Genomic DNA, 18,385 nt, shown 5'->3' with positions numbered 1-18,385 from the left:
ATTGAGCTGTTCTTTGCAAGCTCGTAACTATCACGGTCACATTTAGGTTAGGATTAAGTTCCTATCGCACAATTACTAAACCGCGCCTTCGCCTGCAATGCCTTTTTTGTTCTTTTTGTGTAGAAGGTCGTAGCATATTTCTCTAAGTTCGGCAAGAGAAGTGCAATGCGCAGTGTTTCGGGTGTCCCTTCGCTTGCCAGTATTTTTTGAAGGTGGGGCCGTCGCGGCCGGCGTTCATCACTATTTAAATGTTGTGTCCGGATGTGGAAATCCGTATTTACACATCCACAAAATTGAGAAGTGATGTTTCTTTGAGGGACGTAGTTACGACTAAAGTTGCATGACCAGTGGCTGAGGCATTCGCAACCCATTTTTTCCCTCATTAGAATGTGGACCGTGATTTTCTTCTTCAGGAGGATCAGCGGTATTGCTCTACTCTATTCTGTGCTCTGATCCACCACTGCGTGTAATTATCCAAGGGAATGCCCTGCCGTCATGCAGCTTCCCACTAACATTTGGCGCAGCCCTTCATTGTGTTAGGGGGTAAATTGTGACCTTCACTTAATTCGTTATTCACTTTAGCAAAGACTCCTCAGGATGGTGACATCAAAGCGTGACAAGAAAAAATAACTTTAACCCGGAGGCCCGCCAACATTTTATTTTGTGATGGCAATGAGGACGCTGTAGTGGCAGATTTATGACACACCGCTACTAAAACGAGCTTGTATTTCCATGTCAGACAGTGTTCACTCCTTTATCGCCGCGTTGGGTGTGTTCGCACAAAGGAACACCGACAGAGCAGCCTTCAAAGTAGTCCCAGGCTGCTTCCAGCAGTCTTCGATCGCGCAGTAGGTCGTACGCAGTCAGGGCACGTCCAACGCAGTCTCCTAGGATTCCCTGGTAACAGCGACGCGGCAAAACTCCTCCGTGTGGTTCATAACGGTGGACTCGATGCGGAACGTCGGGTGGAGGGTCGGCAGCCGGTGAGACACATTTCCCACGTCCGAGGAGGATCCCGTGAGCACCGTACGTGCGCTTTCAGCGTCATCAAATGTCATTCCTGCACGATATGCATAGCTCTGAGTAAGTATACCTACAGTTTCGCACCATTCCAACCAAGCATTTAAGACTGCATTTGTGCTTTGAGAGCTCCCAACTTTTGCTGGTTGACAACTTTTTTTACTGGTACAACGTATTGCTGTCTTTTTCTTTCATCGCTATCGTTTCTGTCTCTTTTAAAGGAAATTACATCGACCAGCCCCTTTTCTTCTCCTGATGTGGCATCACGCTGACGTGTCACGCTACTGCGAAGACATGGGTTCAAATCTCATCGGATCACACATTTGTTTTTAATTTGTATACTCTTTACCGCAGTGTCCATTGGAAAAACAACGGCGGTTTTTTGCAGAGTGGGGCAGTTGAGGCTTCCGCCCTAACAGAAAGAACTTCAAACAGAACGCAGCACCCAATTCTGCCTTTTGAAATATAAACAAGTGATTTTGTACCGCCCGATATCTTTATTCTTGTTTTTTTGGCGTTTCATTCAATAATTAAAATTTGCGTAGCATTGCCTGCTCACAATACCGTCCCGCGCGATCTCGCGCCCTCCCTCCCTCCGAGCTCCTTAAATACCTACCGTACGTCTCGGCGTGTCGTTGATAAAGCCTGATCAGAGGTTCGTTCAGATTCATGTGCTTGCAGATGGAGCCACGATCAGTCACGCTGACCTGGCATCCCGTAGCCCTTGCTGCCGCCTCCATGCAGGCCTCTAGGTCACGGCGAATGTTCAACAGCCGCTTGGTGCTCGACGACCGCACGCTGAACTGAAGCCCGCTGCGCACAACCTCCAGTTCATTAGTCGCTTCCGTTCGCATTATGACTCCTGCACAAAGAGTGTGAGGTGCACGCGGTCAACATTTATTACTCTGGTTGCGCCAAGGTGGACCTGCTACTGAACCCCCAGAGGATGAACAGCAGTGTGTTTGTGCCATCACGTAAAGTGTAACCACTAGTGAGAGTTCTAGTGCGCTAGTTTTGTATAGTTAGTTGGTGAATGCGAAATCGGAACCACACTACAATCCTGAAAGGCTCGCTGCAAGGTCGGTTTTACTAGCGGCGACTTGTTTGCCAACTATTTTTACACTTTTAAATGCGCAATGTGAGGAACGCGTCGAGCATAACGTGTATTATTACCAAAAAGATATTCCTTGGGGCACACAAGTCTACTTAGGTGTTTTGCAATGAAGGAGAAAGCCTGTCGATACTTATTCGCGACTTGTTCACCGCTAACATCGTATTTTCATCTTTCTTCGCTTTCGTTTCTTCATATTTTCGCACAAATTGCTGCCAGCTAGTTTTCTTCTACACCGCGTTTCTCCTCTTTCTTCGCTTTCGGGTCTTCGTCTTGCGGCGCGAATTACGTCATCAAGCAGACTGGCACACCCCAGAGCTTCCCCGGCTTCTGGGATCTGCGCCGCCCGTGTGCACTGTTCTACTCGCGTCCTACCACGTCTAGGTGTAACGCGGCCCGCACTATCCTTCTAAGCTTTTGATTTTCCATGTTATGTATAAGTGATTTTCTTTAGAGCGGACGCTTTATACCCTCAATGCTAATTGCTGGGCCGATTACTGGTCTACCCCCAAAGAGGGCATATGGCCTGAAGAAAGGAACATGTTTTATTGTTTATTGTTGTTTATTGGGTGGTGCCCGCCAACAGCACTAGGCCTTCTTGGTGGTGCACACAAAAAGGACAGGGCGACACACAGATAAACAAACGGTAAAACATGGATACTGGTTATGAAGTGCAGGGGTCACAAAGTACATAGTACCACCGCACACGCGCGTGCTCGCAGGCACGCACACGCACTCACACACACGTAAGCACGCACGCATGGGCGCACGCACACACACACACACACACACACACACACACACACACACACACACACACACACGCACGCACACACGCACACACACACACGCACACACACACACACACACACACACTCAATTTATACATTTAAGGAATTAAGATTACAGTCAGGTACATTAGCACGCGCTGAGACAGGGCTTGTGACAAGGTATACTACAAAGTACATTGGCATACACGCAAGTTCAGTACAATCCACCGTCGTAACTTACTGGGGAACATGGATACTGGAAATAAGTGCATATAAAGCAAAATTTATATGTATGCACGGCACATACGCTCGTGAGTGCAAACAAAACATACATACACGCCTGCCCACGCGGGTGCATGTGAAGGTGAACAAGTGTAGGCACATGCGCACGTGCATGCATGCACACACACGTGCGGACACACATACATAGGTACACGGGAGTATGTGTACGGCAAACGGTGCAAGTGTAGAAAATGGGAAGGGAACGGAAAACACGAACACGAGATAACTTTTATACTGAATGGGCAACAGCGGCTTCAAAAGCATGCATTTTTCAGGGCGCGTTTAAAAGAGTTAACATTGCCGGAAAAGACGTCCAAAGATGCACGAAAGTCATCATTATACACACGTTGCACACGGCACACTGGAGACAGCATCTCTGAGGTGGTCACATCAAAGCAAAGGTGGGGGCGGAGAACTCGAATTGGTGCCCTTAGCCGAACAGAGCTCACTAATTTCGGGCTGTCGAATCTGGAGTGGATACACATGAACAAAAACACTAAATCGCGGTTTGTACGTCTAGATTGCAGTTCTTCGAGCTTCAGCCGCTTGATGACATCCTTTTAAGCGTATTTCTCGTGTAGGGTGTAGCGGCGAGAGAAGATGCGCGTGAACCTTTTCTGAACCCTTTCCAAGCGCAAAGACGACGACGCACTCATGCAGTTCCAGACTGCCGATGCAAACTCCAGCTTTGGGAGTACAAGGGCTTTGTACAGTGAAAGGAAACACGAACCTCCTGAGAAGTCCCTTGTTGCACGAGAGATAGCGCCCAAAGTCCGAAGAGATAAGCGTGCGAGGTAGTTAACATGCGGTGTGAATCGTAGTTTCGAATCCATCAGAACGCCCAAATCACATGTTTCGCTTACTCTTCTTATCGTCAGAGAGTCGAGGTGGTATGGGAAGGTTAAAGGAGAGGTTTTTCGAGTGTATGTAATTGTAACGGTCTTCAATGGATTCAAATCTAAGTAGTTAGTTTTGCACCAGGGGGAGATTGCTTGTACGTCGCGTTGAAGCTGGGCGCAGTCCGCCTGTGATCCCACTGCGCGATAGAGTTTCATGTCGTCTGCAAACTGCAATAGAGATGAATGATTTATAATTAACTGCACATCATTCACAAATAAGTTAAACAATAAAGGACCGAGAATAGAGCCCTGGGGAACCCCGGACGGTACAGTGAAGCTGCGAGACTTAGCACCAGCGTACTGAACAAAGTTTGTTCTCTTTTTGAGGTAGGTTGCAAACCACTCGCAGAAAGCAGGAGCCAAGCCATAAGCAGACAGTTTGCGAAGGAGCAAATCATGGTTTACGCGGTCGACGGCCTTGCTGCAGTCGAAGTAGATGGCATCCATTTGTTGACGTGAAAGTATGTACTTGCTGGCGTCACTCAGAAAGCAGGCAAGGTTTGATTCGACGGACCGGGCAGGTATAAAACCGTGCTGATTACTATGAAGTAGGGGCCGGATTTTGGACAAGAGATAACGGTGTACTACTTTTTCGAAAACTTTTGAGAAAGAACAAAGGAGAGATATTGGTCGATAGTTCCCAGGCACCGACGCATTTCCGGACTTATGGAGAGGAAAAACAACGCCGGGTTTCCAATTTGTCGGAAAGTGCCGCTCTTCAAGCGAGAGACAAAAAATGTGGCAGAGCAACGGCGCGAAAATGGCAGAGCAGCTATTTTACAATGAAGCATGGGATGTTATCATGGCCTGAGGATTTCTTCGAAGGTAGGCTGCGGATAGCAGCCGTGACATCCTCAACGGTTATGTTGGGCGTGTGTATGACATCACCTATCTGCGCGAGCAGAAGCGGGAAGCCGCTGTCGCGTGACGAGGAGTACGCGGACAAGAAGTGTTTTGTGAATATTTCAACAATGCTGGCTGGGTCGGAAACGATGGTGTCGCCATCCTGCAGAGTAATCCGCTCAGGGGCCTTTCTTGTGCGCGTGCTAAAGATCCGCAAGAAGTCGCTCGGGGATCGGGTTGCTCCAGCGGTGGTAACATGCCAAGGCAGGTGAGTAGTAGCGCTCATTCGAAAGTGTTAAGGCGGATCGCGAGCCAAAGCATATATTCAGCGGCAAGATTCAGAAGCCCGTCGACAATGCGAGGCGACAGAGGGCGTTCAGCTGGACATTCATACTTTCGCATTCACGACCCATCAGAAGTGCTTAGATGTCCTCTGATTTTTCTGTTGGTCACGCCGTTTTTACTGTTCATTAACTGACGTCGGTATGGCGGCAATCCTTCTAGTCGCAAAGAGGAAATGCAATGCATGGTGACCGCATTTTATAACGCGTCCATAAAAATCATAAATTGCGTGCTTTTATGTCAAAATCTTCAGGAATAAAACAGCCCTACACGCTTCCACGAACAACTGTGGATTCACTGTAGTACTTGCCGATTTGGCCGCAAAATACAAATATTTTTCCTCATCTTCCGACCTCTACAAACTAGGTCAGGTTCTATATATGCTCCATTTACATAGATTAGAAATATCTTGTAATACGCTATAAGTAGAATCTAGATAAACGTAAACTGCTTAAACAGAATTGCCGCTTAAGCGGAGCAGCTGCCTGTAAGTTGGTTGGCTTTGTATTCAGATAACGTAAAAATCATTTGAGTTATCCGGACTAAAATTTCTGCGTCTCCGTGTAAACGAAACCTAAGATGAAACTTCTTGTCATACCCTTTGCATAAGCATCAGATTTTTTCGGTTTCGGCTGTTTCGTTGTTTTTAGCCCAATTGACCTGGTAAACCTTGCCTCGTTAGTAGCCAGCAGTGTTAGCGCGGCGAGTGTGACATCGCAGTTCTTGTTCTTGCCGTTCGATCTCGATTCAAGTCGCAGGGCATACCTCCTGTCGCCTCGTTCATGCCATCGTGGTACTATTTGTGCTTCATTACAACGATTCCGTCTTCTGAATTTGGTGGTTCGTCAGCACTCGCGAAGTTGAGACCCCTAGCCTCAGTTTAAGTGGCGGCACAGAAGCGTGCACATCATGCGCTTACGTTATAAAACAAGACCGGCGCCATTCTTTACATAGGAAGTGGCTCTTACACGACGACGACACTCGCGACGACGCAGGGTGTTCCGAAAAGCAGCTTCACGAGGATCCCGAACGACAAGGAGAAGCTACGGGATGATTGATTGATTGATTGATTGATTGATTGATTGATTGATTGATTGATTGATTGATTGATTGATTGATTGATTGATTGCAGTGTTCAACGCACCGACGCAACGCAGGCGATAAGGCGCGCCGTAGTGGAGAGCTCCGAATTAATTTTGACCATCTGGGGATGTTTAACGGGCTCCGAAATCTCGTGCAAACGGGGGTTTTTGTTTTTGCCTCTATCAGAAAAACGGCCGCCGCGGCCAGCTACGGGATGCCTTCGAAACTTCGTGATTCGGGCCCAAAAAAGCGTGTGTAATGAAGAGGCGGATGAGGAGGATGAGCCGGAAAGTGGATATGAAGAGATAGCTATCCTAGAACATACCATACCTGAGGAAGACAGTCACCTGTGTAGTATTTAAGACATTTTTTTCGGTAGGAACAAGGATCTAAAACCTGGTCCACAGTTTACTGGCCGTGGAAAAACGATCTTGAAGATGCAGTTGGAAGAAGACAAACAAAAAAATATTTGATGCATTTGGGTGCACACTGACTAATTGGGGCGAAGTAAACTTTGCGAATACTGCGCCTAAACCCGATGTTATATTCTTGCTTTGTGAAAACCTATACTGTACATTCACCTTCTAGTGCGTAGGGTTTCATGAAATTGTACTAAGAGTGTGTGCGCACATAAATTTGCACTTTTGCACATCTGTCTCAGTAAATGGAATTCCTGCTGATTGGAACAAAATTTTTCGGTCCCTTGAAGTTCCTTTTATCGGGAGTCTACTGTACAATCCACGCACAAGCCATTCTTCTAAAATACTCCCTCTTCTTTTAAAAAGCCGACAACCCAAACTCAAACTGCTAGCACTAGGAAAACCGGGTTACAGTTACAAGTTGCTACCTAACAGAAACCAGAAGCTATAAAAGCGCCCTTACCATGCATTCGAGATTTTGATCAAGGCGTGCTCTCAACAGAGACAGGTTGGTGCAAGCCAGAACGGCGGCGTCCATTGCACTCGGTACCTCGCCTGCCTCTTTATCGGGTGCATCGAAGACAACTTCAACCTGCGCGCAAAAAGCAGAAATAGTTCACGAATATCTTCACCTTTGACACAGTAGGCATAGAACCTTAAGCCCAGTTCCAGCCATTGTAAAATCTGCTGAAACAGCAGAGATGCGGTTCTCTTGTGTCTGCCCGAACATCAACGGGCGCTCACCCGACAACGGCAGCTCCATCGCCGTGCAAATTCTACGGCTACCACTCCCTTGCGGTAGGGAGCGGCAGCCCAACGTGAACGGTGGGAAGCTCCCCCTATCCCCCTTTCCTAGTGGGATGGAGAGGAACTTGCCTTTGCGAGACCACCGAGCCCTCTATCGGTGGGTTTTGGAATCGCCGGCGAGGCGTTTTTCAGACTCACCGGAAGAGTCCACCGTTTGGTCTGGGAGCCTTCTCCTACGCATGCGTGACGCATGACCTACAGCCGCCGGACGAAAAGCTTCGACCGACAACAGCTGCGCTGTTAAAATCGAGCAGCAGTAGCCAACACATGATTGTATTTTGTCTGCGCGAGTGATCGTCTGCGTGGATGGGATCGCACAGGGATTAAAAAATGAAGTGCTCAGTAAGTTCAGAGTGCCGTGCCATGGCCCCACCGCACTTCTGAATCCGGACTCACAACCACTCGCTGTGGCACTGCCGGTGGCTATCCTCCAGCACCGAAGGCGGTAACTTCTATTGCGCCTTGAGAGGCGTATAGGGGCATTATGTGCCGTTCTAAGGACCCCGCATCTGTTCACCTTCGGCCACGTCACACTGCAGAACAGGGGAGTGGTGTAGCTCTGTTGCGGTATTGATTCCCATAAAGGTATGACTGCTCGAATTTTATTGGCATACTTCGAAACACTGATTCAAATCCCGCATACGTTGCACATTACGGTGACAATGGTAGTTACACAAGTTCGTTTTAGAAAAGCTGGTTACCCAGCTCTGCGAGGGTAAACATTTCGCTATTGTTATTTTTCCAGGGTCCTATTGCTAAATTTGTCAAAATGATATTGAAAAAGTCGTTTCTGCAACGCCGCTTGTGCTCTGCCACCGACCGTGCATCTTGCCGACAAACCAAGGCGCAGAACGGTCCTGTTTTCCGGGTGGACCATGGGCGCCGCTTCTACGTCATTGAAAGCTCCGGCACGTAAGAGGAGCTCCTTCCCCATTCCACCTTCTTCACCGGGGGTTCCCAGCAAAACGACCTGGAAACAGCGAGAAATATAAAACTAATATATAAAACCCATCTTCCTTCACTCCAAGGCGTCGCCAATTGTTGCTGAAGTCGCAGGTGTTTATAAAGACTCAACCATCAACAGGAAAGCTCCTGTCGTGGTGTATTCCAAACATTTATTGTTGCAGTAAGACATAACCCTCGAGTTGGAACCAAATTCAACTTGTAGCATGTATGCTACTTAAGGTGAATGTCATTTTTTTATTGCTTATTTACTGTGCTGTTATTTTCTTGTGCTCAACTAGCGTCGCTTACGAACCATCAAAGGAAGAATGAGCTCCTGCACCATGTGCCCGCAATGCGTTGACCTTGGCCCTGAACGTTCGCAGAATTGAAACGAACAGCGATGTCTTAGTAACACACCACAAGGCTAACTCTGTTCATCCGTTTGGTCGTCCCCACCAGTATACATACTGATGCCATGAGCGTGCAGGTCTTAAGCTGTGCGTTTTAAAGACGACAGTCTTGTTTGGGCTTCCTAAACGAAAATATTGGGGCCCGTCTGTCCGTCCGTCCGTCCGTCCGTCTGTCCCGATGCGCGCAACTGGCTGCGTGTGGCCACTACGCCCCACAAAGCCACGCCCACGCGCTGATGTCCCTCGGAGCTTGGCGCGCCACACACATCCTGCTATTTTTGTATGGCAACGTATTCTTTGAGGATGTACCGCAACGGTGGTACCAAGGCGGTACACTGCTTGGAACGTAGGAAGTGAGGGCACGTAACGACCAGAGTGTCGTTCAGCATACAGAGTGCGGCTAAAGTGAAGTTTTATTTTATTTGCGCATGCGTCATGGCCGCCGATCGCCAACGGCGGAGACAAACGGCGGCCACGCCGCAACGCTTTCCGCTCTAACCGAAGATAAAGCGCTGCGTGCGCGTGACGTGTACGTCTGTCATTGACACCAAAGCGTTGGCATGGCTTTGCAGTGCTTGACAGCCGCCGGGCTCCAGTTGAGCGCTTCCGGGTGGCAGAAGCTGTGGGCCCACAGTTCTAGAGACAATTACATGCTCGTAAATTTATTGACGCTTATCGGTTTGACTGATGATCCTCTACAATAACCACAGTACAATCAGATGCCTACGTGCAATAATTATTGCAATCAAATCAATTTTTATTTTCAGACAAAACTGGGTGGTTTCCTGGGTAAAAGCTGCATAAGCAGCTTGACGGAGTCCAACAAATCTATAAAAAGGTAATTAACAAATTGTAGGTAATTATTCTCATCATCAACATTTCAAACCCGTTTCATAGCGCCCGCCATGGCCCTTAATCACTTCGCGCAAGAAAAACAATTTTACGTCAAATTTTTTTTTTTCATTACCTAAAATTGTTCCTTAAACGCCCATTACATAAATCTGCCGTTCAATACGAATCATGCGGGCGATCCACTTGCGATCCGCTTGTGGAAAAGTTGCCGTAAACACAGGCGCACACACATCTGGCAACTGCTTCAAATCATCACGGAACGACAGGCGGTCAGATATGGAACACGAATACTCGAAGTGATTATATAGAACACAGATATCCGGACTGATTGCGCTGAAACCGCTTGTATATAGTTTTAATTGCTGGGTTAAATGCTCAGGACACTGCTTATCTCTATGGATTTCTTCTCTCTCGACTATTGTGAAGTCTTATCTACAGCGTCTCCTCGATTTTCATTCATAGTGTTATCAGGCCCTGAACATCGCTCTCGAAAGAAGTACTTCGGCCATGAACGATTTTGAAGGAGCGGTCGCGACTTATCTACCACACCCGCTCAGGGCTATCTTTTAATAACTTAGTAGAATTCTGTCGACAGATATCAGTCGGCGAGAGATGCTATCTCAGCGCTCGGTCGTGGTGCCTGACGCGGAAGAGTGGTCGCGGTTGAGCATTATCTAGTTCTCACCTGTGGCAAACCCGAAATAAGTAATAGGCATTTCTCCCTTCCCAGTTGTCGCTCCATTTTGTAATAATAGTACGAGAACATTAAGCGGCCTAGTAAAAAAGCCAGCGTGGGCCATCGCCGTCTGTTGCATCGAAACAGCGCATAAAATTGCCGACGACGCAAGCAGAATAAGGAGTAATCAGTCGAAAAAAAAACAGAGTAAATTCGGGTCTGGTTACAAGTAAGACTATGGCCTCAGAAATGCTAATCGAGCTAGCATCCCTGCTAGCTCGCGATAGCATGATTTAGCTTCAGAAATGCGCACCTAGTGCGTGAGTTGTGGACGTCGAATCAGAAAACATCGACAACCGATACGAAAAGGTCGACGTAGAAGATTTACAAAACTGACATGTCGTTGGGCTCAACATTGTGGTAACGTCATGTTGAAGTTTGATGTAGGCACAACAACAAACCCACTGACGTGTAGTGGCCAGTAACGATGACCGGTACCATCACAAAAGGCCGTTTCGCCAATTACTATTTTTAGGTCTTCTATGAAGCTGCACGTGGGCTTATCAGGCTCTGCGCAGTGCATGTCCTTGGAATAATTTCGGCCACCTGGAGGTCTTTGACGTTCGCTGATATCTGACGACATAGCTCCTTTAAACGGTCTTTGTTAGATCCGAGAAAACGTTCGTCGGGCGTGCTTAGGTAACAGCGTTTTATTATCGGCAGCATACTTTCGAAACGCGCTCCTCAGTGGCCTGGACCCGCCGCGGTGGCTCAGTGGCTATGGCGTTGTGCTGCTGAGCACAAGGACGCGGGTCGGTTCGCGGCCGCTTTTCTGATGAAAGCGAAAAGCAAAAACGCCCGCGTGTCCGAGATTTCGGCGCGCATTAAAGATCTCCAAGTGGTCAAATTTAATCCGGGGCCCACCACTACGCCAGGCCTCATCGCCTGTGAAGCGCCGGCGCACTAAACGCGACAATCAATCAATCAATCTTCAGTAGCCTGGTGTGTGTCGAGAGACAGAGAGAGAGAGAGAGAGTAAACTTTATTAAAGAAAAAGAGCCAAGTGGTCGGTTTCCTCAGTCCAGGACCCCGTTGGAGAGTCCAGCCGTCTCAGCCCGGTGAATCAGCCGAAGCTGTTCTTCGGCGCTCGAGCTGGCCAGTTCTCCTTCCCACTGCTCAACCGAGTGCCGCATTATGTCACGTTTCCAGAAAAAAAAAGAAGCCGGCGCATGATCTTGTTCTTCGTAAGATACACCCCTGTATGAGTATACGCACTCAAGCAAAAGGACACTTTCTTGTATCGATTCGGTAGCGGAATCATGGACCGTTTCCTCAACGAAAATTCATGACCGCTTTCCAGTTTCGCACAGGTGACGATGGAGACTCATGGCCGGAAAGGGAAACCGCTCCCTCTACTACGCCCTCCAAACTGTGGGTTCACCTTCTCAGAACTGGTTTTCGCCTTTCGGCTCATGCGCTGTCTCGTCCGTCGCTAATTCATTACTTTTCCGTATGAAGCTTATAACCACAATGTTGCTAATATCTCTTTTAAAGCGTCTGGTCTGCTACCAGGCGTCATTTATAAATCTGTGTTAGAGTTTGGCTTAGGAGTTTGGCGGCCGTTTGAGAGGGAGAGAACTCTTTATTAAAGGCAACCTGCAACACTTTCGATCAGCGCTTTCACTAGTATTTCCTTCGCATCTGGAACCACTTCGAAAGATATAGTTATCGTACCCACTGAGCGGCACTGTGTGATTTGCTCGTCGCAACAGATACGGCTTCCATTTCTGCTTTGTTTTTGTGGGTTTATTTTAAGTTGCTATCGAAAAGCGTTCATTGATGTAACTGAATGAAAACCGACCAACAGCCTCTACATGTAATTAGTGACGTGATTCGGGCCGTCGAAGAAAGTCAAGACTAGGAAAGAGGGCAAACGTTTTTGATTGAGTTTACAAGTTGTCTGATGAGTATAGAGCAATACCTTTTGGCTGAGATACTTTGCGACCCCCTAATCTAAGTACTGGGTGTGCTGGGTGACTGCGTTCTGCAAGCATTAGGAATTTCAAAAAAAGTTCAAAAGAGTGTTGTGGGGTCCATTTAAAGAAAGCAAAGACGTCAGGCGGTCACTGTTCGCCAACATACTGCGTCGTGAGGATGGCTAGCAGATTGTATGACATAGCGAATGCTACCCCAGCTGGGAGAGGTGCCGCGAGGTACTCCAGTAGAGAGAGGAGGGAGGCGCGCGAGGATTCCCTCTCCCCAGTCAGAGTTACTAGATATAGGAGTTGCAAAACTCCCCTAGGGCCCATGCATCAAAAAACCTCCTTTCGATTGGTTCACTGTAGTGGATTTTCTGTAGAGTGCCGCCATCTGTTGGTGACAACATAAACTGTAAAACGTGCTTCGCCGCTCGACTAACTGGGCGAAAAATGGTATTTCGGTGCTTACGGAAATTTGTTGTACCGAAGGAGGCCAATGGGTTCAACCATGCAAGTGTTTTATATGCATTCGAAGCAAGAGTAGGGGGAAAACACGACCGTGTGGCCATCGAGATGCGTCGTCCCTTGCGCATTGTCGTCTGCGGCGTGTAATCGGCGGTCTTACTGCGGAAAAAACGATTAAAATTTCTCCTCGACGGCTTTAAGCAAGCCTGAAATGATTTTTTAGAGCCGCTTCATCAGCTACTGGATTAGTTTTGGCGTATACAGTGTGCTGTAGGCCGAGCGACAACGGCAAATTTAGTATGTAGCGAAACCATCGCCATCGTCATCATGAGCGCCACAATCGCCATCAGTGGTGCTTGCTCGGCATCATCAGCGGTGCAACGTGCCACAGACAGTTGGAACGTGACTCAGCAGCTGGGTGGCCGCTCGTTCTGGCTGGGCCTGCGCGAACTAAATAAATGTGGGGAGCCGCATCCGCTTCACGCCTGCTTCCTACAACTACTTCAGGTATAACCTATTTTGGGCGCGAATGCCCGCGCAAGCGACAATTGGTAGGGACAGTTTTGCAGGCGCCAAAACCGTCACAACGTAATAACTGGAGTTGCGAAAGCAATGAATAAGTAATGAAAGCCCAAATTTAAGAGTTATGCACCTTTAAAATAGGTCTAACATTACATTGTCAGTTGGAATAATTAATGTGTTTTTCGGATGATGCATACAGTGGACACGGTGGCGCTAGTGTATTCACAAAATTATATGGTATGCGTGGTCTGCAGAAAAGAAACAGAAACTATGTGGCACGCAGTGTTAGAATGCGAGGGTATCCATGCCAATCTACACGAGGGAAATGTTAGGCTTCCAGAAGAAGGGTAGCACAGAGGAAGTTAACTTTGAGGCTGTTGAGGCGACGAAAAGAAGATTAGAATGCTGGTGAACGAAAAGCAGAGAGGGGAAAATTGCCTAGGACAGTTGCCACGGGTAACAGGAAAAACAAGTATTTTGTGCCTAATAAGTTTTTTGTGCCTTCACTAAGCAGAACTAGTGTTACACCAAGAGTATTAAACACAGATATATTAGTCCTTTCTCGTAAGATGACACATCATCACCCCGCTACAAATGGGAACTAATAGCGATCATCAATAATCATCATACAAAAATTGGGCGAGGGGTGGGGGGTCCAGGTGCGGGCTGTTTTTTGAGGCGGAGTTTTGAAGCGGAACAGCCGACGCGGCTGCTTTGTGTACAGACTCGGCGGCGAGCGTCCCGGGATTCTGGTGCCGACCGAACCCCATTTGAGTTACGTCGCCTGAATCATGACTGTGCCCGCGACGCGCGAACCAAACTGGAGGCGGAGCGCATCGTGTTTGAGGCGGAGTTTCTCAACTGCCTACATCGGAGAGCTCTGGCCCCGGTAAGGAGGGGGCGTTGTCAGCGCCGCCATGCCCCAAACGGAGGGTTTTACGCCCCCACAGAATGAAGTAGGACGAAAGCGAGAGGGAAATATTGAAATGTGAAAAAGCGGTTGGCATCTGGTTTTGAGTATGTAACACAAAAAGTCCGGTTGACATGAAAACATGCCCATTTCATTTATTCATAAGGTTTTAGTGACGCTTGTATTTAATGATAATAAACTAAGGCAGCTGGCGCCTACTGCTGAGGTGGTGGTGAAAGCCGCGGCCTCCGAATAGCTTTGAAAGTTACATAATTCATGTTGAGGCACTCGATTTACAATGACCAGCAGTTTCAAACACGATAATTGTTCGTGGACTGCTTAACCGGAAACTTTTGGTCTGCCCCCTTGTTCTGCCCCGATACAGCCATCCGGCCAACTTCTAAAGTTCAAAGTATTTTTGAACGAGCAGTTTAAATAGCCAAAACCTTTCCGCACCTCTAAATCTGGAAACGTACTTTGTAGACACTTGAGCTATAACATCAATGCACAACTGGTACTCGCAGTGTTTTTTTTTTAATTACGAATAAATGAGTGAATAAAAAACGTGCTTTGAAAACAATAGTTCCACTCAAAACTACAAAAACAAAGGCACGCGTGAGCCTCCACCTCGTGGCAGTGTTCCCAGTTCAGCATTAACCGAAGGTTCGAGTAGATTGGTGTGAGCAGTGGAACACGGGAAATTGAATTGACTGTAGTGAACCTCCTCCGTGTTTCTTGCGGGAGGGGCGAGACCGGAGCGGAAGAGACCGAGGGGTGGACGGGAGAGAAAACAGAGACATTTGCCTGGCAGAGAAAGACGCCAGAAGGCTTCTTTCGACGACATTTTCAGCAATGTGAGCAGATACGCGCCTGGTTTTGTCTGCTTGTGCGCCTGACACCTCCAGGACGCGCGCAACGGTTTACGTCGATCTGCACTTGACCAGACCAGACGATCCAGACAATCACTGAAAGATTTCTGTTTCATAGATTTGTGCCTTGTTAAGATTTCGTTAAGACGTATTAGTAGAAATTAAGAAGAAGCAATGGACGTTGGGAGGGCATGTAATGCGAAGGCAAGATAACCGCTGGTCATTAAAGGGACACTGAAGTGAATTTGACAAGCTCCTGTTTTTGCTTGCACTGCGTAGACTGGCTCAAATTAGCCCACTTTTCATCGTTTATCCGGTTGACAAATCGGTAATTATTTTACACAGCGCGAAAGAAGAAAAACTACTATGCGCGGTATGCGGCGGCCGCACCAAGTAAAGCTGTGACGTTGGGAGGAGGGAGCATCGTGATTTGACGATGCCCAAGGTTAGCAATAAAACAAGTTTCAGTTTCGGTTCTGTAAAACACAACCGATGGCGTTGTTGGATGGGCATTCTGTATATCTCAGTAATCATCGTACCGCGCTTCTGCGATGTTGTCGGCTGTAAAATGCGTAACATAAGCCTCCCAGGACGGCTTGGAATCGTAGCATTCACTAACCGAGACCTACGCAGTGCATGAACGCCCTCCGCGTCCCCGCAGGCGCTCAAATGCCATGCGCTTTTCCCCCATATTTGGAGCTTGCCTCACTCATGCCTGCATCGTAAAAAGCGTGTTCGCACCAGGCCAAGGGTCTGTTGATTCTGGCCTGTGCCCACTGCCCGCAAGCAGTCGGTGCTTATGGCAACAGCACGCCAACAAGAACTCGCTAGCGCGCCAGTGTAAGCCTCCGCGCGTTCTCTGAACTAGTTTGTGGAGCAGTGAACGGCCCAAATAAGGTGAACTCAGTATAGAAAACAGCGGCGGAAAACGAAAAAGTTAACTGATTAAAAAAAAAAAAGCACGCACCCGCGCGGATTTGAACTCACGACTTGCAAAACACCTGCAATGACATACCCAGCGCTCTAGACCACTAGGCTACAGGGCGGGCTCCGCTGACCTTGGTAATATAAGGTATATATTGTATAACCAGTTTACACTTTTATTTAGTTTTGGCATTTCAAGCAGCTTAGGTGACTATTTGTTGTTTTGCGCTCGTGCAGTAAGCATCTCCCAAGTTTCCACAATATATCACATCTAGCAATTGCATTTCTTAGACGGAAAAGCGTTCGCAGATGCGTAGTCGTGCTGCTGACCGCTGTGGTTGTTCGACCAGTGCAAAAAAGTGCTTCCCGCACCCTAGTTTTACGCTGTACGGTAAAAATATCAGTTGATTTTATTTCCTTAGTACCTATATTGACTTCGCTGACTCTTCTCCTGCCTTCAAGAGGCCTTATATTTTCCTACTGGCGTACCAGCCAGCGAAGCGTCGCATGTGCGCTTGTGCAGCGCTTGTGTGAAGCGACCTTGACTTAGAGCTATATACAGTGTACAAACTAACCAAGTAAAGAAAGGCACATTCTTCCATTCACAAACGTGTCCTGGCTTCGTTTCAACTGAGCGAACGAATTGCGACGACCCGTCAGCGGCCGGCGGACGAAACGCTGGGTCGACTGACTGCCTGAAGGCCGGGGCGCAGCCAATTGCGAGCTCGGCTCCTCCCGACGTCACACGAAAACGCCACAGAAAATGGGCGAGCGTGAAGAGAGGAGGACAGCATTTTCGAATTAATTTTTCTACTAAATAAAATCGCGTAAACGCGCCCAGAGTGGTCGAAACATGTCCTGGGGACTCCGGACTAGAATTTGCGCTAGTAATCCCGCAACGTTTACATATCACTTCAGTGTCCCTTTAAGGGTAACAGAGTGAATCCCTAGAGAAGGCAAGCGTTGCAGGGGGCGGCAGAAAGTTAGATGGGCAGATGAGATCAAGAAGTTTGCAGGGATAAATTGGTCACAGTTGGTACAGGACCGAGGTAATTGGAGAAGAATGGGAGAGGCCTTTGCCCTGCAGTGGGCGTAGATAGGCTGGTGATGATGATGATGATGATGAATATTTCGCTTGAAAACATCCGCGCGGCCTCAATACGGCCTGTATGCAATTCCCGCAGCTAGGACGTTTTGGTCGGGCCTCGGTATTCGGACTAAATGTGAAGCTCCCAATACGCGCACTCAATCACTCGGCCATAACCGGAGCCTTGTAGCAGCGAATTCCGCCATAGAGCGACATTCTTAAGCAAAGTAAAGAACTGGCAAACATTTCTTTATCGTACACACGGCACCTCAAGGGCTCGCCAAGACTATACTCACTTTTCCCTGCAGAGGAGACCCGGGTAGCTGCCGTTCGTGGGAGATACATGAGCTTTTGTACGGCAACCGCTGCAGCCAGCGCACTTTCGGCGATTAGGTTGTGCCCGCACGCATGGCCAAGCCCGGGAAGGGCATCATATTCGCAGAACAGTGCCACCACAGGAAAGCCGGCTGCAGTCGGACGAGAAGGCCGGATCGCAAACCAGGCGAACCACGGTAATGTGGTCAATACAATATAACGTCACTTCAATTCTGCTGTACCCTAACCAAACTTGGGCCTTGTTTCGCGGTATGGGCCTATTTACGTGACCGTTCAAGGGCCATTAAGATCATACGGGAATATTCTACGCATGCTGCGCCAGAGTGAACTAACGCATGCTTCGTTAACTTTGACTTTGCTGTCATTGGTCTTAATTAAACGCGCAATTGTCGCAGTGGGAGCGGGTTAGGATGAGAATGTACACCGGCCCAATTTTTTATCAACATCACGGGAGCATCGACCCGCGCGTATAATGTAGTGACAAAGCAAATTTGGCGAGAATAGCCGCATCCGAACTAAGCAAACGCTGCGGCGGCCATCGTCTGCAAGGCTGTTCCAAGAGCAGAACGCTGCCCCCGATTTTTTTCTTCGCTTATCACACTGCCTGCCGAGCAGGCAGTGCAAAGCCGGCAAGGGAAAGTTACTGATAGCAGCAGCGTGAGCATTCCACGTGCAAATCTCGAAATATGCTCTACTGGCGATTTACTAAGTATTGGCAGAACAAGCCTTTCCGAGAACAAAGACGGCCAGTATGCAGAGCACTGTGATAAGCGAACGGAACGATTCGGGGCTGCGCTCAGTTCCTGGAAGAGCCTAGCATACTAGGGCTGCCGC

General features: G+C 48.2%; 1 protein-coding gene across 1 annotated transcript; it reads right to left on the bottom strand.

Annotated features, from left to right (window-relative positions):
* Positions 1-643: 643 nt before the first annotated feature.
* Positions 644-17,931, bottom strand: LOC144167334 (peptidase M20 domain-containing protein 2-like). The gene is made up of 4 exons (XM_077696628.1): positions 17,512-17,931; positions 7,233-7,361; positions 1,637-1,882; positions 644-1,060 (listed from the first exon to the last, which is right to left on the bottom strand). The coding sequence occupies exons 2-4, from the start codon at positions 7,237-7,239 to the stop codon at positions 888-890; spliced, it is 426 nt and encodes a 141-aa protein (XP_077552754.1). The 5' UTR covers positions 7,240-7,361; positions 17,512-17,931; the 3' UTR covers positions 644-887.
* Between the last annotated feature and the right edge of the window lie 454 nt (positions 17,932-18,385).

Source organism: Haemaphysalis longicornis, unplaced genomic scaffold (assembly GCF_048455015.1).
Source record: "Haemaphysalis longicornis isolate Haplotype H1 unplaced genomic scaffold, Haemaphysalis longicornis Haplotype H1 scaffold_2, whole genome shotgun sequence".
NCBI lineage: Eukaryota > Metazoa > Arthropoda > Arachnida > Ixodida > Ixodidae > Haemaphysalis > Haemaphysalis longicornis.
The sequence above is the reverse complement of the archived record's forward strand: the minus strand, read 5'-3'. Positions and strand labels throughout refer to the sequence as shown.

What these genes read in the sequence shown, in the direction of transcription:
- LOC144167334 (XM_077696628.1), bottom strand. An exon ending in ACGACACGCCGAGACGTACG is followed by an intron (nt 1,061 to 1,636) that starts GTAGGTATTTAA and finishes CATATCGTGCAG; the next exon opens with GAATGACATTTGATGACGCT.